The sequence below is a fragment of the Erithacus rubecula genome, assembly GCF_903797595.1.
Source record: "Erithacus rubecula genome assembly, chromosome: 2".
NCBI classification, from domain to species: domain Eukaryota; kingdom Metazoa; phylum Chordata; class Aves; order Passeriformes; family Muscicapidae; genus Erithacus; species Erithacus rubecula.
In genome coordinates, this window is record NC_136685.1 from 100,247,269 (window position 1) to 100,271,734 (window position 24,466).

At 38.2% G+C, this 24,466-nt stretch overlaps 1 protein-coding gene across 12 annotated transcripts in view; it reads right to left on the minus strand.

Moving 5' to 3' along the window:
* The window catches only part of EHBP1 (EH domain binding protein 1), a 205,229-nt gene that overhangs the window by 88,674 nt on the left and 92,089 nt on the right, over positions 1–24,466 (minus strand). For all 12 annotated transcript variants that reach the window (XM_079324068.1, XM_079324067.1, XM_079324077.1 and 9 more), the window contains 2 exons: positions 22,217–22,469; positions 15,787–15,970 (listed from right to left, as the gene is read on the minus strand). In XM_079324068.1, coding sequence (XP_079180194.1) covers positions 15,787–15,970; positions 22,217–22,469 — 437 coding nt within the window. The remainder of the gene's footprint in view (positions 1–15,786; positions 15,971–22,216; positions 22,470–24,466) is intronic.

Below are 24,466 nucleotides of genomic sequence, written 5' to 3' on the forward strand. Positions count from 1 at the left end.
TTGTCATCTGCAAGGTGAGAGTTCAGGTCAAACCCAGGACAAGAGTCAGAAAAACCCCACCAATTACAGCTGGGTGAAAGGGGGTATTTAGGCAAACAGCAACACACAAGCAACACTGGTAACCAAATCAGCTCTCAGCCACAGCAGAGATGTCACAGACTGAACTGAGAGACAAAGATTACCTTAGAGGATTTTTAAAAGAAAAGACAGGATGACAGCACTTGAAAAAGCCTTCTCTGCCAGAAACAGAATGCTTCACTCTCAAGCACCATCCATAAACAACACAGAAAACAAAAAAGCATTACTAAATAAAGCAAGTGAGAAATTAAGGAATGACAGGCTTGAATATTCTTGCTTTAGTTGCCCAACAGAATGAGCGTTATTTAAGCAGTGTGAAAGCAGATTGTTATCTTTACCTCTCTGAATAGTACCTTATTCTGTGAATAGTCCCCATGGAATAACAGTCAGTACTCAAGGATTCAATGGCTTAATGAACATAACAAGACTGGCACAATCTGGTGCTTAATTTGCATGCAGTTTGAATATTTTTGCTTTATTAGTTTCATTTCAAAATAAAAATACCCGTAAAAGTAACAGCAATTCAAGTGCCACTTGGCTTAACATATATTTTTCCAGGAATTCTTACATTATTCAAATTTGCTAATTGCTAGGACTTGTTCAGCTAAAAGGAGAAATACATGTTAAATTAAAATATCCCTTTTGTTTTATAATATGTAATTAACACAAGCTTTTCTAGTTTCAACACTGTCAAATCTATCCTCTTGAAAAATACACACATAATTTTCATGCGACAAATTAAATTTGGTGTGGTTATGCTTTTAGCACTCAACAAGTAAAAGCTTGCAAATGAAAAGCTGAAGCATAAAGGTATGGCAAGTCTCATTTAAGAAATCAAAATCTTTGGGAGAGAGGAATTCTCTCCTGCAGAACTCAGGAAAAGCTGCTAATAATTAGATACTGCCTCTGATTAACACTTTACACTACATGTTTATGTTGAAAGTCTTTGTTTAAGCAGATCAGGATACAAACCTAATCAAATCACTGTATTTCATTCTCTTATGATGCCTGGCTAATAACCACACAACAGTTGGAAACTGTCAAAATATTTTACAGCTCAATTGTAATTCCCATCCAAGTCTAAGCATGCAGTAATTGGGCGTTAGCCACGTTCCAGGGGTGTTACAGCAGTGCTCAGCAGTCAAATCTTCTGGGTTTCATTTTTATAACACATGTAAAGCTCCTAAATGATCCCTAGGATCTACTCCATAAAATTATGAATTAAAGATTAGTATATTGATCACAGAGATAGTTTGATTCATTAATTTGATATAGTACTCATGTTAGCATTTTTTAAATTAGCTTGATATTTGGAACTACAGAATTTGTTCAACAGATTTTTCTTTTCTTTTAGGTTTAAATTCCCTAAAGGAAAATATTTTGTGATATAAGTAAAAAAATAAACACTTTGAGTAAAACATTATTTGGCAAACATTGTACTATAAAAAGATTTGAGACAAAATTCTGATTTTGACTTTGAGGAACAAATTTTGCAGTTCATACATACATGGAATATTCCAAGCTGAGAGAAAAAAGAAGGGTACTGCTACGGTAGGGTGATGTGAAGAACCAGAAAGGGTTTTTAGCAAGCACTATTACACCTGGAGTGTGCACAGTACTGGTGAGCAAAGGATCCAGATAAAGGTCTGATGGGTTTTCCTGAACAGACAGCTCCCTAGACATCTCTGACTGGAGACTATTTCTAAGGCAGTACCAGAGATACAGATTCATGACTCCCTGGTCTTTCAACACTATTCCAATAATTAATCCATGCATTAACTGTCACTAACTCCCAGTGACAGGCAGATGACATCACTGGATCCCCAGTACAATAATGCCCATTGGATTAAAGTCCTTTAGAGGAGTTACATCTTTGAGCTTCACAAGTGGAATAAAGTGCTACATTTCAAGTGCCTTTTGGGCTTAGTTTACATGGTGTGCTAAATAAAATCAAACATTCCTGCCAGGTTCTCTACTGGTCCCTAGATGACGCAATGATTAATGTGTTTGGTGTGAGCTGCCTGTGATTCCAAACACTCATCTGCACACAGACCTAGAAACACCTGCACAGGAGGACTGCACCAGAAGACTTCAGTCTTCCAGTCAGTTATTAGAAGGAGCACTGGGGGAAGGGATCAACTGTTCCTTCTTGCACATGGGGATGAGATGAGATTTATCAGAGAAGCCCAAAGGAGTGACACAGTGTAAATCTTCAGCCAGCACAAATGCAGAAAACTCACACTCGAGCCTCATACATCATCTTTAACATGTCTGATCATGTCCAGCTGTTACAACATGTAGAGCACTTATCACTCACATGCAATACTTTTCACTGCACAAGCACCTCAGGATAGGTGGAGGAGGGAAAAGAAGGGAGCCTTCATTCCTACACAGGAATTTCCATGCTTAGGGAAGTGTAAATTAGAGCATTACTACTAGTCTGACAATAAGTTTGCTAATAAATGTGTAGCAACATATCTAATTGCATAACAAGAGATTAAATGATTATGACAGTCTTTCAAATGGAGAGAATTAAGGGAAGAGAAAATTAATGTAAAGGGAAAGTTCTGGTAAAAAAGCAAACTAGCTGCAATTTTGGAACTTTGGTAAATTTATAAAACCCAACTCCTCTAAATTAGCTTCCAACAGCATCTAAAAAATTTGTTCTAATACTGAACATTAGTTTCAACTTACATGGCCTTCTAAAAATTATTTAAGGGTGTAGGACCCATCATCTTAAAACCACAAGCTTTTCACACTTCTAGGCAACGCTCAGCAGCAGATGCATCAGCCAAGACATGACTGGGACACAAGCACAGAAACATCATTTGATTAACACCCACCTTACCTTTAAAGCTGTACAGGAGGGGAATTCAAAGAGCAGTTTTTCTCTACAGTTACAATAAAACTTACAGAGTACTGAAACAGAACTGCTGAAGTTCTAGTGGGAGAATGACAAGGTGAGAAATAAATAGTGCGCATGCTGCTTTAGTCATAGTTTAGGTTCTCAATGAGTTATATTAACCTAAGTTTTTTTCTTTACCACATGTAAATACTTAGAAGTCATTTAGCAATGATTTTTATTTTCTCCTGTTCATAAAACCTTGGCAGTGTTAGGTACTGGTACTTAATAATTGCTTCTGCAAGTTTGGGAGTGGGTGGGACAAAGCAGGAATGGGAGGGCACTGGACCCTCAAAGGGGGAGTTTAGGTAGGCAGGATTGGTCTCACTGGCCTCCCAAAACCTTGAGAGCTTGGCTATTTAGAAGACTCTTCAGAGCAGAAGTCTAACCAAAATGCTCCAAGCAGATGAAGGAATGCTATCTCTATCCCTAAGTTATGGAAGACTAGAGAGGCATTTTATGTCCTAAATCAGACAGAAGCAACGTATTTGTAACTAACTTCACTACAAAAAGAGGTCAGTTCTTATGGAATCTAAACCTACAAACTCATCCAAACTCATCCAAACTCATCACCAGTTTTCAAAAGAATCCTCTAACTTAAGAAGGACAAAACAAAATGAGACTACAGGAGGATTTGATCTCTCTTACTCTCATTTTGCTCAATAAATATGAAAATAACCCATTTAAACCTTTTTTTTTTTTTTTTTTTTTTTAATGTGAATCTATTTTTCAAATAATTCCAAGCAGATGTGCATTTTCCAGGGTCATTTAGATCACCTGTCTGAGGATCCACACAGAGTCCATTAGTCATGCAGGAGACAGCAGAAAGGACAATGTTAAGGAGTTTATGGGTGTGAAATTGCTAAAATCTGGTCAGAAAACAGGCCCACTGCATGATCTTGCTTTCTTCATTCTTTTTCTTCTGTATTGGGCATGAAATGCTGGCAGAACAACTGTCAGAGAAAGTGAGACTGAGGTGATGAAGGACCAATTATACTTCATCTGTGTTCAAAAAAACCCCAAAACACAGAAACCCACACAAGACCCAAAATCCAGAGCAATATATTTTGTTTGTCTGGGACTAGTCACAGTACTGGCTTTCTCCAGAAAAGGAAGGAAACACTTTTCCAAAAGAGATTAAAGTGCTCTGAAGCAAACCCTGTAATGTCCCATGTGTTGTGTGGATCCTGTGACGCTTAAAATGCTTGCAAAAAAAGACAGATTGTGATTTTAAATCAACCACTTATATATCCAATGAGACCATGGAAGAACATTTCAAAAAAAGTGGAGGCTCTCATTAGAATTATCTTCTATTATTGCCTATAACTCACACCTATGCCACATTCTGGTCCTATATTTGAAAACAATGATCAAATATGCAAGCACAAAAAAAAAAGATACTGTCCTAAAAGAAAATTTAATTCTAGCAGGCAAAACCTCAAGCATCCTTTCTATAAAAGCCTAATCTTGTTGCTATAAAGAAATGTAAAAACTGTTAAATGCATTTGCAGAGAAAACTTCTTCCCTGAAAACCCCTTTTTTTTTTAGTTTTTTAATTTTTATTTATAAATCCTAGTGGTTATATTCCAGTAGTATTTTAGGTAGAGGGAAAAAGTGGTTACAGTTACAACCACATTGAGCATTGCAGCAATATTTGGTTTGCCATGGTTCTCTATGTGTAAGTCTACTGACTGGGTTCTGATCTACACACCCATGTCTCAATAAAAGATTGAGTCCCATTATGTTCCTCTCAATAACAACCATGACAGACGACTTAGCAATAGCACAGAGGGCCAGGAGAGCACTTTAGAAAAGCATCAATTCTGCAGCATTGCTTTACAGTGACAAAAACAAAGCTTTTCACAGAGTTCCTAAGAGCACTTTGTCAACGTTAAGAAAAGGGTGTTACAGAATATGGTTGAGTTATGAAGCAGATTCCAGAACAAAACACTTGAATTAGCTGTTAAGCCATTGGTATCTAACTGGTGTCTGAATTCACTTTCTAAAGAGCTTGAATGTAGATAAAAAACATCTACTTGTTATATATAAAGATATGTATATGATGTTTATATATTATTATAATATACATACATACCTTTGTATGTATCTATATACACACAGAAGAAAAGCAAACATACACTCTCTCAATATATGAAAAACACCCCAAGCTTACAAGCAACAGAACCCATTCTATGTGTTTTTTAAGTCAAAATTACTTTCATTATGCTCCAGAAGCATAAAATACAAGGCAGTTAATTGGGAAAAAAAAATAATACAAAAATAGAACACTCTTTGTTTTTATAATTAGTTGCAGTATAACATTTTATATAACATATATGGATATGCATATATGTATAGCATTTTAGAATATTTTAAAGGTTGTTTGGCTGAGTTGGATTCTAAGGATGTATTTGCATTGAAGCAAGCCAAGAAACATGACCCTTGCAAGACTAAGATTACAGTTCCTTGTCTCAAAAGTGTTGATGAAGTGAGGAAGAATGAAGATTTTAGCTGGCCTATCAAAGAAAAAGAGACTGTACTCTTCCTTGTGGCTCACCCTTCCAACATACAAAAGACAGCTAAGGGGTTAGAAACAACTCTAACCTGCCCCAGTTCACACTCATGGAACCCGGGGTGGAAAGATTCCACTGCTCTGCAGCGTAACTAAGGGGCAACCAAAGGACCTCAACTTCTCCTTGCCTTCAGTAGACTCTGCATTAAGTCTCAAGGATGCTTACAAAAATCCAGGCAAGTAATAGTCAGCATCCAAATGTTCTTTCAAAATGCATTTCTCTGGTTGTGCTGTGTGCCTGTGACAGCCTCTCCCCCAGTTATGCAGGCACAACCTGAGCAGTTGTGTACACATCTGTGAGCCTAATGTCAGCCCCCACACTGAGCCCACAGGGAAATAAAGATGACTTTCTACAGCCACAGTGGGCATTAATCCACGCCATGCAAGCAACAGCGATGTGCCCTTGGTGCTAAAGATGCCAGGCATGCATATGAAGTTGCTCCTAGTCTCAAAATTAAACATCACAGGACATTTACCAAGGTAAAAAAATTAGTAATGAAGCCTCCAATACCTAGAGAGCTGTGTTCTTCAAGCTATTCCATCCCAGGTAACATCAAGTGGTTTTGGAGTAATTTTTGGGTTGTTTTTTTTTTTGGGGGGGGGGGGGGGGGGCTACAGGGGAGGTATTTGTTTGTTTGTGTCTATTGAAATACTCCTTATTTTGGGGATGGTAGACATGTTACAACTACTGAGTATCCAGTGGCACAGAATCTGCAAGTGGGAATCCACAGCTCACCCCATTAAGCTCTGCTCTAAAGGAGAGGCAGGATAAGAAGCATTAGAAGATGTTTCACCATGCTACATCCCCTGAATCCAAATGATTTTTCCCCTGTGAGGGACTGCCCTCTCAACACCATAGCTCTCCTTAAAGTGGTGTAAGCATTTAATCAGTGAGTGTTTAATCAAGCTTTTAAATATTAAAGTTGAGCTAATATATTAAGCCAATATTTTTTGTAACATTTACAAGGTGATTTCCTTAATGGCTTTAGTTTCTAGCTAGCTCCTTTAAAGTCCTTTCACTGAGCTAGAGCACACGATTTCATTCACACTTTAAAAGCTTTTCCTACATATGCCTTTCAAAGCTGATTTGTCTGAATTAGACATATGAATGATATCTAAATTTTGTGCATTACTCATTACCACAAACTATAAAGTATCATGCAGGGGTTAACACAATTATCTGCTAAACTGCATAACAGCTCTTGTCAATAATGAAACTAAGTAAAGTAAATCACATTTGCATGTCCTCTTTTTTATTGAGATAAAAACAAATTTGGTATGTCTAATGACACATAAAACTACTTAAGTTGTATCAGAAAGAATTCTCACTTTAAATATACTTTTAACCTTTTTTCCCTTTTACTCCCTTTATTAACAGTCTCTGTACAGACTGCCTGCACTGTATTCACTTGAGATCCTTCTATAAGCTATAAGCTTCTGCACAGGACAAGACAAACCATAAAATATTAGCAGGATCCAAATTTTGTATTCAAATGTCTGATTCCCCAGCAAAACAACATCTCTTTTTTCCTGTATACTCCATTTTTTCTTTAAAACAACTCAGAAAAAAATGTGAATCTAAAAATATGGTACATGCCACAAACCCTGCAGACAGCTCATATAGTGACAGTTGCAGAGAACAGAGTTCTGCTGAAAGAATAGAGAGAAATAGATTTAAAAGGAGGCAGTGAATCAAAAAACCCTGCCTTCATCTTGATGCCAATAAAAACCAGAATCACTCAGTTCCTTTGGATTGTTTTCTATTTATTTTCTTTTCTTTTATGCGGTTAATATTTTAGGAAATTGTTGGGTTTTTTCTCCCCCTTTTTTTGTCACCACAGACACTCCCTTTAGGCAACCGTGCATCAACAATCCTCCCACGTTCAAAGTCGGCTACATCTGTTGCTCTTTCCCATTGTTGAAAATTCCTGCCTTAATCCTATTTGACTTTATTCATGCAAAGGTCATCCTGAATTCAACAAATGGAGGAGCGATAGCAGGCACACTGTTGAACATGGCTAAAAATGCTCTTGTAGAACACGCAGCTAGTGTGCCGGCACTATCGCACAAGCACTCGCTTTATTGTGCAGCCTCTTGTCACCACAGCTCCTTTGCAGTATGAATTGGCAACATATTTCTCCTTGCAACTCAGGAATACAACATTTTCCTTCTAACTGGCCTGATTTTCTCTCCTTTTAGAAAGGTTTGTGCTTAACTTGCATTTGCTGGTGGGTATGGCTGTAACACACACATAGAATACCTGAGTGTCTCTCATGCCCTAAGGCTTGGCTTCTGGCACCTATGGATTCCCTTTTTCTCCTGGATTGTACCTCTGGCTATACCTAACTTCACAAATCTATTTTACTAACCTGCCCACCTAAAACTAATGGTGATCACAATTTTAAATAAATTAGGAAAAATTCTATTTAAAAACACTTGTACAAAGCAGGGTAGAACAGCTAATACAAATACCACATTTTAGGGCTATCATTGCACTGTAGATTTGCTTATAAATGCCATCTATTTTGGTTTTAGACTTACTTTTCTTTCCCAGCAACAAAAAGCATTCTGGCTTAGACCTGTGATTTATTCCTATGCTTAAGTATCTGACCCAAACCAAAGAACATTTAGCAGGAACAGTGAATTAGTAAGCAAACCAAAGTTAACTATCAGACTGATTTATGAAGGGAAGATAATTATTTTTGTAATATGTTCATAACTCATCATGACAGAAGCAAAAGAATATTTATTCATGCACACTTATTTCCAATTTGAGGTGCTTGCCAACCACGATGAACCAAACCCATCCCTCAGGCAAGCAGAGAGCCAGGCACATTGTTAATGTGCTCCTTTCTCTGAGTGCTGCACCAGGGGCCACTGATGGGCCACTGACGGGGGAGAGAGCACCACGGACTTCATCAAAACCAGCTCAAGGTAACAGCTAAAAGTTAAATGCTACCATGTCAACTTCCACAAATTGTGCTGAGGTCCTTGTTAGGTGCAAGGAAACATTGGAAAGAACCAAGTTTTCCTTTTAAAAGCTGTCCTGTACTCTGCATGTATGGCTCTTGCTAAGGAATCTGATAATAAAGTATCAAAACTGTACAAAAAAATGGATAGAATTTTTCAGGTTTTTGTTGCAAAGATTTTGAGGATTTTTGTTTAGATGATGGTTTAAAAAGGTCTTGGGAGAGGAGAAGTGTTCCTTCTTTCTTCTTTTTGAAGAGCAAAGTTTGAACTAAACACAAGTCTGTGAAGCCCAGCAGGAGAATCAAAGCCCTCCAGCACCCACACCAGGAGCCCATGGCCTTGTGTCATCTGCTTGCCTCCCCCCGCCCCCTTCCAGCAGAGAAGTGAAGGCAGATAACTTACAGGAAGTAGAATAAAATAAAATTGGGAGTAAGGACTTTCAGATGACATCTCCCAGGAGCTGGCCCAGATCTCACTAGAGCTGGCCCAGTGCAGCTGGCATTCAGATGTTTGGGCAGGCCAGGACTGCTCCAGCTGTCCAGCCAGGGCTGTGCCTAATCCCCTTGTCCTCTGGGAGGGAAACCAAACACTGCCATGGAAGCATTGATATGCAGAACCACAGCACTCCAGAAATCTCAGTGCACCTTCTCCACAACTTAAGTAGTATTTAATGACAAATCTGAGATCTATAATGTGTAAATGTAAGTTAAATTTAAAATATGAAAACTGAGGCCTGGAATATCACAACACTGATGCAGTTACCAAACCTTACTTGCACAGACATTTTGCAGAAGTGGTAACTGGTGCAACCCAGAACTGCTGCAGGCATTGACAATTTTTTTATCCATTTCAGCAGGAACTATGTTGCACCAATAATGCACAAATACCTTAAAGAGCAATTATGAAAATGACAGAAGTAGTCAAGCATTTATCAACCTGAACACTATACATATTAATTTGCAATGAAAAATATTTGTCCAGGACAGCTCTGGAGACCCATTATTTGCATCCCCACTACTAATAAAGACATAAAGATGAAACAGTCAAACACTTAGCAACACTTAAAGCTGCCAAATCAAGTGTTCAAATACTATGGTTACAAATACATTTTTATTAATACCCTTGGTATAATAGTACATATGTATTTTTGAATAAAAACTGAGGTCCACAAAAAATCCACCTCCAGATTACTGTAAACTAATGCTTTTGAGTCCTCCGTGTGAGTCACCTAAGACCTGACCTAACACAGAAAGTTCATGTGACACGGAACAGCACTCTCTCAGCTGCATGGTACTATAGCCAAGACAACAGCTCTGGTAATTTATCCAGATTGGATGCAGCTGTGAACTTGAGAAAAAAAAACCAACAAAAAACAACTAACAAACCACCACAATCCAAAATCTGGTTCAAGAGATTAGCTTAGCACCACACATAAGGAATTCATGACAGAGGGAAGGATCCCATTCACTGCTGCTGGAAAGCACTCAATTGTCACAGAAAGCAGAGCCTTTTGCTGGCCCTTGGCGCAGCATGCAGCCTGGACTGGCTCCCTGCGGAGCAGAACATACAGAGCACCACATGAGGATGTGTTTCCACGTAGGTAATACTCCTGCTTCTGGGACAAGGAGAGAAAAAGGGGGCTGAAGATGGAAGCAGCTCAGCTCTGCCTCCAGTCCTCAGCAAAACTCCTGCTACAGGAACATCTAGGCAAATTGTTGAGGCTTTTAACCTTCAAATTCTGAAGGAAGCATCTTTCTTAGAGATAATGTGACTACAGAGCAGCACCGAAATAGTTTTGACAGCATGGGAACAAGATATTTCAGTCAGAAGTATCCACACAGAGAACATGGAAGGGCTTGGTTTCCTCTACAGTCTCGATGTCCAACAGTGGGATCCTGCTGGCACCAATCATGGGAATAATATGAGGGCAACATAGTCAATTTCACAAATGCCATTTAAAACTCATGAAAACAGTAATGAGGAATTGCTTAAGTAATGGATTTAAAAATGGAGCCTCTTTTATTCTTTAACACTTGAAAAGCAGCAAGTTGAATGACTTGTCTGTGCTTCCATATGATTATCTCACTATCTCTCTGTTCATATTATGCCTTTTTTTTTTTTTTTTTTTTTTTTTTGGTTAAGTTCATAACAGTAGATATCTTCCAATTCTGTCCAGTAACTTCCTTGGGCTTGAACCATCTGTCTACATAGGGAATGACAAAGATCTCATGAAAATGAGTTGTACAATTCCTTTGCAGCAAGTGTGAAGCTTAAAAGGAGAAAGGTCATTGAAGATGTTCCAGAGAGCTGGGAAGTCCTTATGTGAATAGACAACTGGAGATACTTTTGATACCAAGAGACAGTGAGTGATCTTCATCTCCCATGTGGAATTTACTGTCATTCCTTCACTCAGCTGCATTACTGCACCTGTGTTTTAGGAAGTCTTCCTACTGTTTGGTCACATAAGGTTGATAATCTTGAGGTAAATAAAAGTGGAGAAAACAACTGGAGGCTTTAGGATCTCTGATATCTTGTGAGCTGTGGGGGAAGCTGTCACTTCTCCCTCTTCCACTAAACCTACCTGTTTTGTGCTCTGGCTTAGAATGAATGAGAAGGAGAAAAAAAATTACAGGTTCCTTCTTGTTCCCTTGAGAAGTACCTGAAAATTCTCTTCTTTCATAAGGAAGTAATTTGTACCTCCTTTGCTGCTTGAAGGACAAACTGTGTATCAGGCAGAAATCTTTCTGGACAGCCTGAACATCCCAAAGCATTGCAGATACCCAGCAGATTACCAAGGATACTGATGGAGATGGGTTATTATATGTCATGCAGAAAATGATTCTGTATTTCCTGTAAATGTTTCATTAGAGCTTAAATCACCTAGCTTGTCTGGCATGAGAGAGCAATTATTACTTGGCATGCAAAACAATTAATTTTAGTTTTAAAATGAGAGACAGAGAGAGTTTTAACAATGATGGTGACAAACAGAGGTGTTACTATTGGCTTTGGACTGCTATGTGAATATGTATTCTCCTCTTCCACCAACTTAAAAGGCCATCACAACTTCTTGTCTAAAAGCACCAAAACAAATTCCTGTGTTTTCATGACTACCAGTCATGACCTTCATAAAGGCAAGAATGGTATACTCAATAATGATAGTCTTAAGATGATTTATCATCCAATCCTGGTGCCATACACTTTCATCATTTGAAAGGCATAACTAAAAATCCATTCAAAGTAAAGTTCAAAAAGCATCTTGTGGTCTGATATCAGTTTTATGTCTGTTCATATAATCATGTATTGCCAGAGAAACATCTATCCCCAGGATGGAGTGCAGGAGTTTCATTTACTGAGAGATTCTGGACAGGCAGCTGTGAGATGGGGCTCTGAGAGCTCCCAAATCCCAGGCTGGCAGTTGTCAGGCTGCAGCAGTTACTCTTTAAGACATGTGTTTAACCAACACCGGTTTCCAGACTCTGAAGATGAGAGAAAGGATATGAGACCAAGCTGGATTCACCAAATATACCCATTTACTTTCAGCAGGTTAATGGTAATGGCAGAAACCTGATGGATTCATGAGGCATCAACATGAGCTTTGGCTAAAGTCTGGCAATATACTGAATACACCAAATCCCAAAACAAGCCTCTATCAGAATGGTTTCCAGAAAGTGAAGGGCACATGCTATCCTTCACAGGAGTCAATGAGTAAAGGTCAATCCAGTGCAAGAAGTATTTTCTTCTAACATTTAAAAATAACTCTATGGTTGAAGATGCTTACCTGTTTCCTCCTGTTCCCTAGTAAATAACTCTTTACCTCCTACATAAATTCAGTAACATTCCTGCCCCCTCATTCTCACAAAGACAATAAAATCCTTGATTGTGCAGAGACAGTTTGCTTTAGCTTCTCTACCATGAGAAATAGTTGCCAGCTCTGGGACTGATCTTCTTTCAAATAAATTCAACATAATGCAGAAGAGATCTGAAACTGACTGAGACTTCACTCTGCTGAAGTTCATATGTATATTTTGTAATCAGCTAAAACAATGATGAGCACTGATATGCATTCTATGTACTGGTCTGATACCACATTTGTTTCCACAAAGTCAACAAGTGGAGGAAATTTAAAGACTCTATCACCCATGTGAAAGGCAGAACCTGGTTATCCAAACCGTGTAAAGAACAGTAACATGTATGACAGTAACAAGCCCAGCAAGGCTTCAGCACTGTTGGGCTTGACAGCACTGTAGCAGTTTGATGACTGAAGAGCTTAATTACAGCTTTGCACTTTGTCAGACTCACCTAAATAGAGTCAGCATACCATAGTTTTCAAGTCATTTGAGATGATTAACTGTGGGGTAACTCCAAATCTCAGACTCTGCATTTTAAGCTCTCTCTGATGACTCAGATTAGTTTGGAGGAGATACACAAGACAGGAGAGAATTAAGATATTCCTTGAGGAAGTGTGAATAGATAAAAAAAATTCAAAGCAAAACTTCCTCCAAAGTCAGATATGGCAAACACTGAGCTAATTCTGTGGCTGAAGAGCTGGTCCTTTATGAAGTGTTAAACTCTGCCTTATCTAAGGTAGGTAACTGACCCTTCCTCACCAACACAGCTGACAGGGGATCTCCAAGTGATCAAAAGGGCCTGCTCCAGGGGAAGACATTGAAGAGGCTTGGAAAGGGTTTGCTACTACAGGTAACTGACTGCCATCACTTCATAAACTTCTGGTGTGTAGATGGCAATGACAGCATTTGTGTTCTTTTGATTCAGCCAATGTGATGAATGCCTCTATCATGTGAAGGGAAAATGAGCACCAAAAATACTCTGTCAAAGATGTGCAGAGAAGGTTTTGGAATATTTTTCCTTAAACTCTGAAGTTCTAATATTAATGCTCTGTAGTTTAAAGATTAGCATTTCTACTCCACAGGCATTCCCTATGACAACAACCAAGACAGGGAATTGAACCTGCTGGAATCACTTAGCCTCTAGTATAATTCTCAAAACTTTCTGTGCACAACAAATTAGGACAAAACACTGACTAAAACACATGACTTAACCTTCCTTTACCCAAGTTTACCTCTATAGGACTATTTCCCTACATAAGGGCATGTACTAAGTTCATGTTTGTATAGTGCCTATACCTTTGGATGGAAGTTTTTCCGGAGTTGCTAAACATTGTCTCTACTATTGAGCAATAAACAAGTCATTTGTGCCAATACTCCAAGTCCCACCTGGGCACTATTTTGTACTGTTCTGTGAGAAAATGGTTTCTTTTCTTTTACATGCCAGTACTTTTCCAAATTTCAAAAAGCATTCCAAGTAAAGTGCTTTTGATCTGAGTGCAAAACAATTCAAGCACAGAAAAAAGACTATGCTTACAGAAAGCTTTCTGCATTGCAAGTGACCGTACAATATTTTAACACACCCACTCAGCAAAATTTTCCACTGGAATATAATGAACCAGGACACCACATCTGCTTTGGAGCCTTCCCTAATGTGTCCTATACTCCAAAATCCTGTTTAAAAAAAATTAATTAAAGCTTTCCTATAAAAGAGTGTGTGAGCACAGAGCTTCACCTTCCCTCCCAGCTCTAATGAAAATCCGTGTTTCAGTACATGGACCTCTGCTGATCTCAGCCGTGCCTCAGGGTCAGGGGCAGAAAGGTGAGCTGCAAGCAGGCAGGCACCAAAATATTCACCAAGTAGCACCACACAGACTGTCCATAGCAGCACAGTCTTCAATCCTGAATCTTTTCTTAATCAGACACAATAAAGCTTCATCTATGCCCACAAAAACTACAACAACCAAACTCAGTAGTACCATGTTATTTCAGCACAGGCAAGACAGGTATGAAGCAGAGAGACATTTCCTTGGATGCATATCTGCAACAAGACACCTCTCAAATAATGAGCAAGGGGGACACAATTTCCACCAGGCAATCTGATACAAATCTCCACAGATGTCTCTTCACAGCCTTAGTAGTACCAGAAAGCTTTGCTTTGGCCATTTTGCTTTGACTCAAGAGCCAGACTCTGCCAGAAATCAAATAATGTGCCACTTTTCATGCAGAAACCCATACAGAAACTCCAGCTAATAGGACTGAATCCCATTTCAGAGCATTATAAAACTCCTGTGCTTTGATTTCACCTATCCCTGGTTGCAGTTTGCATATGAAGAATAACTTGTGAAGTGCACTTGTGGACTTACTCCACTGTTCTGTTTTGCAATGAGCAGACAGAGGTTAGATTTCTGGTCTCATACTCTTTAGCCTGAGTCAGTGGCAAAATGACAGTAAAATCAGAGCCTGAGTGGACAAGGACATGTGAGCAATCTGGCTGAGTAATTATGCAATGAAATGATAGGTATGACAAGTAGTTTCCCTCAATTCTGAAACTGGAGTACAGCAGCTCTGATTCAAGGCAAAGGAGACAATAACGTGCATACACTGGGCAAGATACACTGGAAGGGAGGCATTCTGTCCTCATCTTCCTGCCTTTAAAACAATGTATGACATTCATTTCTAAGAAAGGTCCATGAACTTATATAACTTAAATACTTATTTTGTTTAAAGAAAAAGCACACGTGGTGCTAACTACTGAAACACTGAAGTTGAAATCCACACTGACAGAAGTTGGCTATTGTAGTAAGAAAACACCCACACTCACATGACCTATTCCACTGAAATCAACTCTGATTTCCCCATGAAAACATAAATGGATGTGCATATGTAAGTATCCTTAGTCTGGACATTCCTGGTAAATAGTTAACCTCTTCAAAGTAGACTGTCTTTTTATTTTATTTTATTTTATTTTAATTACTTCAACAAAGCTCTGGAATTGGACATATATAAATCCCAATACAAATAAACAGTATCCAGTTCTAAGCTTTTAAAACCCAGATTTATGACAGAAATGTGGAGACAGGGGCAAGGCTTAGGAGCATTAAAATAGATCAGGACAAAGCACCGTTCAACATGATTTTCTTCCTTCTCCATGGCATATCCAGCTGTAACATTGGCTACATGAAGACTCTTTTCTTTGAAACTGCAGTTGCTGTTACTGTTGTCATTAAATCCTTAAAGAAAAAAATACAAGCTCCTACTGTTGCACTCTCCCTATGAACCAAGTGAATATAGACAAGCCAATACCTTATTAAGTACTGGCAAAGCTTTTAAGATGCCTGCAGAAATAAACAGGATGTTTACAATGCACAGAAAGGTACTGTTATGAACAAAGACAAAATTTTGTATGAAAAGCTTACCTTAGGAGAGGAGGAAAGCTCCCTCGATGCAGGAATTGCTGACATGTTCTCACCCATGACCATCTCTGTCTTTGGCAAGAGGTTTGGGGGTTCAGGAGCCTTTCTTTTCATCTTCTTTTCTGGCTCTTGCAGAGCAACTTTAATTAAAGCAGGGCTTGATTTTGGTTCATAAAATGGATTTGATCTAATTAAAAGAAGGGAAACACATTTCTTTGCTATTTCTTTGGAAATAAAACCAAAAATAAGACCTGCTTAGGAAAGCCAATGACTAAAATGCTTTTATTATCCCACATAAAAATGTTTTACCTTTACACACTTTTAAATACTACATTTTCATATAATTGAAAAATGAGTTATTACAGCTAAAACTGCATTATTCAGTCACAATTTTCATAATTTCTATTAAGTCCTGTAAATTGCAGAAGTTTTATCAACTGCATAAAAGCTAACTCTTCAATTATACTTTGCTATCTATCAGAGTGATCTGATTTTATGACAAGATCAATACCAAAAAATGTGAGTGAAGCTGCTGGGTGTTTAACACCCTGATTAACAGAATAAAGGCAGCTTGAGTAGAACAATTAAGAATCAGGGCACTGGTGCAGACATGCTCCCACAGGGCTTTAGAGGCCTCACTCTTGGCTGTCCAGTTTTGACAAGTTTGGCCTCAATGAGTACACATTCAGCCTCAAATGTATTTCAAACTCTAGCTTACAGGCACCACACCATTTTGAGAACACTCCTTAGGTAAGAGAGTAGTATAAGAAAACCACACCTGACTTGCATATATCTCTCTGCAGACACCACTAGGCATCACCTGTCAATTTTCAAAGTGCCTTTTATAACTAAACCTCATTTAAGAATGTTACAGAGTAAACATCTTCCACCAATTAGATGCAGTCCAAAGAATTATCCTTAACTCAGGTGTCCATGGTCCAACGCTGCATTTGTAGCACCCCAAGTAAATACCTCCACAGGCAAATTTTGCCAAATTTTATGTTAGCTTGATACATCAAATATCAATCAATCAATAATATATCAAATAATATATCAAATAGAGCCAGCAGCTTTTTATCCTGCTAAGGATACTTAAGGGAATCTTTTTGCACTGAATTATTTCCTTATTAATAGTATTTGCTTTTCTTCTTTTGGAATCCAAAACTGGACAGTTAGTTATGAAATGGATACCTTAATTTATTCTCTTCTAGTCTCTCTTTCCCCTGCAAGATATATTTATCACATATCTCAAACTATGATTCCCAACAATCTATCTGCACACAGTTATTATATGCAGTGTAACCAACCAACCACAACAAATAACCTCAGTCCCTTAGAATTCAATTCTGGATGGAAACACAAATGCATTACATAAGAGTGTACCTAGCTAGATCCATTCCCAAATTCCCTCTCAGTATAAGAGTCAGGAGCTAGTATGCACTACTTTTAAGAACTATAACAGCAGTAAAAACCAACTATTCATCCAGTTGCCTTCCACACAACATTAAATTTCTCCCCTTTGTTTGTATTTGTAGTATGAAAATGTCTTTCAGTCTCATAGACAAACTTTAGAATTTATTTTAATGCAATTTACACTCATTCTGTTTTCACAGAGAAAAAGCAAGCAATTAGTAACCTACACCACAGAAATCTACTTTTGAAAGGCAATGTTTACCAAAGCACACAAGTGAAAATCAGACCTTTCTAAGAATCTGCTGGTTCTGCTCCTTACAGAAAAAGATATCTGACTCCTGAAGAAAAAGGAAAGACTAACACTAAGATTACTCATTTGTTGACTGAAAGCAACTTTCAGGTGTTCCCACTTTGCTGCCCATCACCTGAAAAGCCACCAGCACAATCAAAACTAAAGGTAACCAAAAAACCAAGTTAAATGAAAAGAGAAGAGTGTTTTCCATGGGAGGCAGTAGGAAAAGGAGGTATTCAGGCTGGAGTGTAGAATGCATCCAGCTGTCAGTAGCTCTAATTTAGCTGACAGCACAGCTCAGGTGCCTTCAGACACCAGAGAGTTCAAAGGGAGGTGAAAATGAAGATCAAAGAGATAAAGGCTGAAGAACAATGCATTCTATGGGACAGCACAGGGTTTTATTAAGTTCAACAAGTCAGCCTTCGGAACAGCCAACAGGCACAGCATGTTCAGCAGGAATTTACCTCTGAATTAGAAAGGTGTTAAAATCATTTTGGTACAAGTAAAAAACCCAACATCTTAACAATGAGAGTAAACTGTTTGGGAAAACCATCTTTTGAATTTTTAAACTCAAGAACTGCCTGCACTGCAGGTGGCATCCTGAAGAATTGCACCCTCTGTACCCACCAGAAGGAAGTGCTGAAAGGAGAGAGGCCTTTTTCTCTAGAGAAGAATTTGCTTGAAAGCCAGACTAAACCCTCCCATTTTGGTCACAGAAACAGACACAGGTACATGCACAGAACAGACACACACAAGTGCTACCTTTTACCTTCCTCTCTGCACTACCCTTAACTGGTCTGACAAATATTGAGCAGGATTTTTGAAAAATAATGTTAATACAGAAAAAACCAACCAAAACGGTTCTTTCCTGAACAAACTATAAAGTCTGAAGCCATGAGGATACGGTATACATAGCAGAATTTGATCCTACAAGAAATTAAGTATCTGAAAAATCTGGTTGAAAAGAGCCTTATCTGGAAAATATTAAAGCATTTTTCTCTGAGGTCAGTCCCATATTTACTGGTCCTGTGAAGTTGTTTAATGGATTCACATAAAATGACTTGTCTAAAAAGACACTAGTCCACAAAATTAGAAATATTTCAGACCTGACAAGATACCTGGCATTAAACTGTCACTGACAATGTGGTGACTTGTGGCTTCTTGTGCAACAGGCAACCTCAGCAGATGGCAATTCGATAGCCTTGCCAATTATACAGCATAATTCTAAGCCATACAATGATTAACAAGATAAGAAGCCACAGAGCCAAATGATATTGGAAAGCAAGTTTTATTTTGGCCAATTTAAAAATTATTTTGATCAGTCTTATCAGTTAGCTAAAAAAAAATACAAAATAAACATTTTACTGAGGAGGAAACTCAAAGTTGTCAGCGTGGCATGGCTAAAAGGTCAGCCAATATTGCCAACCAAAAGTATGAAGGTTGAAAGCATTATACAGTAAGCAGCTGTGAGCTGTGCTATTTTCAAATAATTAATTTCAAAAGGTATGCCATCTTTCACTTATAGGTGAATTTTAATGTATAAAATTCAAAAACGCAAAAGCAGCATTTTCCACTAACAGTGAAATGTCCAAACTAAGAAAAGGAAAATGTGGTCCTTATCTTTAGCCAGGTATGAGAATTTAGCCATAGGAAGTATGTTTGGAAAGCACAGGTTTGCAGCAGAGTAGATACACTGGCTCACCTAAGCCCCTCTGAGCCATGCAATGCCCCACAATGCTTATGCTTGTGACTGTGCTTTGTGTGTGTTATAAAGTATTAGTTCTCCTCACAAACATTAGCCAAATACATTTCAACTAAGCAAATTACCCAAGGTAAATCCTTCACAGAAATGCACTGAGGCCAAGTACCTTTTACAGGATTACAGTGAGAATCTGTTACAAAACTAGAGTCAGAGTTCAGCTCTTGGGGCACTTTGTGTAAACTCTGAGTCCAGAATCAGAACTAGGGATCTGCCAGAGCAGAGTGGGACAAGGGTTCTGCTGCTAACTGGTGTGTCCATGTTCTCAGGACACAATACTGCATTTCCCACAAAATACAAGGGGAAAATGCAAGCAATATATTAAGTGAACTCCAGTTAAACATTTAAGACATGGGGGTAAAAATACATTGTATTTCCTGATAATCAATAAATTAGGAGCCTTCCATTTCTTCCATTTCATGCCTTCCACCTATAGATTCAAAAGGACACCTGGAGACAGCCATTGACCAGTGATAGTCAAAAATGAAACAGAATTTTTAAAAAATCAAAAGACAAGATGTTATGAGAGAGGTTGAAAATAACAATCAAAGTTTTCTATTCTCATGATATGACTCAGTTGTTCAGCTTTGTCTTGAATATACTGCTCAGGCCAAGTCAACACATCTTAAAATAGACACATAGCAGAAGAAATAACAGGGTCCAGAGACGGGCGGTGGAAATGATTAGAGAGATGAAGAGACTTCTGTATGAAAAGAGATCGAAAAAGTTAGCACTCAGACAGTGACAAGGAAAGGTGAACATGCTAGAGACAGACAAGACAACAAATGTTTATGGCAGGTAAATCCAGTACTACCAATTGTTGTTTCAATAAGCCAGCAGAAGAGACAGTAAGCGATGGGAAAGGGAATTTATTTCTGATCAACAAAAGAAACACATTTCATTAGAAATCTTGTTTTCTTGTGAACTCTCTGCCACAAATTGACATGGCAACCTAGACTTCAAGAGGCTTGGAAAAAGATTACCCACTTAAGTAGATAATAAAAGCATCAATGTTCACACTTGGTAAAAACAAAACACATCTGGACATAAACCCTCATGACTTAGGGCACTCAAAAACCACCAACTGGCATAGTCTGTGAAAATTTTGCCTTTGGTGCTCACCAGACCATGCCTTAGTAGAAGCTTTCTACTTAAAAATTTGAAAATTAAGGACATGAGATGAGTCAAAATAGTGTCTGTAGATGTGATCTAATGTTACATGCCCTGTGTTTCTAGACTGGACTTGTATCATTACACTCATTCCTCCAGAGTGTTTCAGGATAAAGATTCAAGTGCCATACTTCTACTCAATGCATTCAACAAATGGTGTCCATTTCTTTTTGTATGATATATTGCTCCTGTAACTTCAGAGGAAAATGTGGAGAGGAAGGTTACTTTGGGGGTAAGGACATAAAAAACTTATGTAAAAGATGTAAAAAACTGATTTTACAGTGTTTACTGACTCTTTATCCTTCCACCTTCCCATGGGACACTGCTTTATCATAAAAATACAGACCAGCTTTATGTTCAAGTAGAATCCACCTATGGGAGATTTATTTTTATCTTTGGGAAAAAAAACCCAACAAAGTAAATGGGAATCATTAAAAAAAGGAGGTTGTTGTTAACCAAGGGCTAAAGTCCAGTGCACAGCAAAAGAAAGGGTTACAACCCTGCCACTACAAGCCCATTTGGCATAGATGTGCTCAGGGTAGAAATGGAAGTAAAAACAGAAAACAGAGAAAATGCTTCACTTGCTCATCCATGTGGCTTTTTCTGCTCCTCTCAGTCTTTGCTGTCCTCTATACCTATATCTTGGTGGGTGTAAAATACACACATATTTATTCCCTACAGATTCTGGTGAGCAGGGAATGACCAGGAATGCCTGGTGTGGCTGTCAGTATGATCACACTGTGCTCTGAAGACACAGCAGCCAATGCTGTTTGTTCAGACACTGTCCTGAAAAAAGGAGATGGCAGAGGCATCATTCCCAACACCCTTTATTTATTTTTTCTTCTTTTATTTTTTGCAGACCAAACACCAAATCTATGGCTACCGAGTTTTAAAAGGAAAAAACTCTGCAAAGCCCTGCATTATTAGAGTGCCAGGGAATCCTTCCATTTCCTAGACCACAGCTACCAACAGAAAAACAGAATGATCATGATACCATACCTCTGTTACTATTGAAGTAATGCAAAATGTCATGCCATGATAAATCTCATTAAATAATGTAAAATTAAATGTTAATTAGAATTGTTGTCTGTAAAATTGCTCAGATGTAATCACCATAAACTGTCTCATGAGTGGTGTGGTTGGTGACTAATGACCACAAACAAGGATTAAGGTTACACCTTCCAACCTTCCAAGCTGTGCAGGAATTGCAAAAAGCTTTCCTTTCCTGATAATTTCTATACTATAGTACAAGGCAGTCAGTGTGAGTTCATAAAAGTTTTATGTGTGGACATGTTGAAACAACCTAAGTAAGTGCATATGGTGTTATCTTTGCCATATAGATTCAGTTTATGAGATTCTCAAAAATATGCTATGCAGGTTGCAAAATGCTCTTCCTTTTTACATACTGCATGAAGATAAACTTCCTGTTATCATTGGCAAAGATTATTATTTTATGTAGTAAAAATAATGGCAAAAAGGAGAGGAAGGCCCAAGATCTGTTGCTCCTTTAATTTCTGCCTCATTTGCAATTGTCAGGGCATGAAGTGTCAGAAAGGTCCACATATTTGTTTCCTATCAAGTCCTTTGCTATCAAGGAAAGTTTCCTCACTGATCATGTTCAGCTGAATAGCATGACCTGGGGGTATGGTATTTCCTGCAGCTGAGCTGCCCAAGGATGAGTCTGTCCTAAGGAGGTGATTAAGGATCCCCATGGTTCAGCCCAATGCATCTCAAGATTAAGCTGGGGATCCCACTACTAATGCCTGCAAAGCTGCTGAAAGACAGAGAATCATACTTACTCATCCAGCTCTTCCTCCTCTGCTTTAGAGGTATCTGCATAGAGGTATTTGCTCATATCCACTGGCCTGATGCTTTTCCTTTTTGCAGGTTGTGGAGGAGAATCTCTTACACTTCCAGGTGCTTCAGGTGGCTGATCTGGCTCATCAAATGGGTTTAAATACTCTGGGGCATCTTCATCTTTGAAGGGATTGTAACTGTCAGCATTGAAACTTTCTTCTGGCTTTGAAGATGAAGCTCTTTTAGGGTGAAGTTCTAATAAATAATAATTAAAAAAAACACCATTAAACAGATTTAACTAATTAAAAATTTGAAACAATTTTATCAGATTGTTATATTTTAAAGGCATATGAAAAGGTCCACTTAACTCTCAATACTTAAAGTTACAGCCTGAGGTGAATTTTCATGCTTGTTTATTCAAAAATAGGTCTTTCAAAAGGTCTTTTAATTTAGACTATATTGAATAGTCTTCGTTTCCTCACTTACAGCTCTTTCCACATTAGTTACTGGTTTTCTTATTTGTCATATAAATGGCATCACAACAGATATTAAAACATTTTCACAAACTATTAGCCAATTTGTGTCCTAACAAAATGTTCGTAATTATTTATTTGGGCTTTTAATAAAGAAAAAAGACATTATATATTTTATAATATTACTAGATTTAAAAATTGTGATAGTAAGTATCACAAGAAAGTAGGTGGCCTTTTAATTTCTTAAAATTACTGAACTAAAAATCAGCTATTAAGTAAGACCAGTAATTACATTTCAAAACACGTGGTAACAATACATAATCTCACTGTAAAAATGAATTTCAATTAACCCTAAAAAGACAGATAATCAAATCACTCATCTTTTATTTGGGCTGTACAACAAAACAGTTATTGGCAAGCTAAAGCTGCATGCTGTTCTCTGTGTAATATCTTTTCTGAGGTGTCTGTTATTCTACAGTGAATGCCTTCTGGATACCGAATAATGCAAATCCCCACACAGCAATACAAGATTTGTTACAAAGACACTTAGTCATGTTAATTTTACTCTTCTTGCAGCATCCAATAATCAGCAGCTCTGTTCAATACTGGAGGTGATATACTTTCAAAATCTACACAAATAGGAACTTCAGTGCAGTGTCATTAAAACCTAACTTTGAATAACCATACCCACATTATTCTTAATGAAAAGTGTGTGGTTTTCAGAGGTATGGTTACTAAACTGGACTAAACATACTTTTAAGGTTTAACAGGGCAGTTCTAAAAGTTATTTGTAGCAAGAGTCTAAAAAATAAAAAGATGGACTACCAAGTGGATTTTTCATTGAAGAAATATTTGGAAAGAAAAAAATCTCAACTCACACAATGAACAAAGGCAAGCACTGTGCTTACATGAGTTTGGATGGATGATATACCAAATCTGCTAATCCTGGTGAATTGCTAGAAAATGTGAGGGCTCTGTACCCTGACAGCAAACATCCAGCTCACCCTGAACCCAGCCATTAGCATAGCCCAAGGTGATAGAAAGCCCTACACCATGCAGGGTGAACAGCTCTAAGCTACAATGTGGGTGAACCAGAGCCATTCCCAGTTGGATAGGAATATGATCCCTAGCTGCAGGTAGTGACTGCACCTATCCATGCACTGGACCAGCCACTAGATCAGGGCAAAGGCTCTGAGCAGGAAAGGCTTTAGCTCTTTTCAGGACTACAGAGATCCACCTGCAGCCTGTGGAGGAGACCTATGCTGGAGCATGAACATACAAACAACTGCAGGAAAAAGTCAGGGAGTGTTTGCAGTATGTCAGCTGTAGTTCACTCCTACCCCAGAGTAAATGCTTACCCCTTAAGAGAAGGGAATAAACTAGTGGGAACTTATCCTGGGAGAAAGAGTAGTTACTGCACAGCAGGTGATGTGTATTAACCCTAGTTTATGTGGTGATGTGATCATAAGCCCACATCCTTTTAAGAAAGCTGTTTCACAGAAAGCCACAGTGAAATAATATTGAAGGTCTATAGCTTCACTGACAGGGGAAAATAAAGCAGTTAAGGCAGAAATTCTTAAAAACACAAATATGATCAAATCAAGCAAGAATCACTTAGAGTACTGGAGATTAAATATTAGAGTCCAATATTTAAAATGAGTTTGTTCATTTATTTTAAGCTAAACTGGAAAAGTGCTTCTACATAGACTTAAGTCACTCTAGTATCCAGTGCAGATGGCCAAGGCAAGCAAAAACTCCACTCTGTTTGCCCTGAGATGT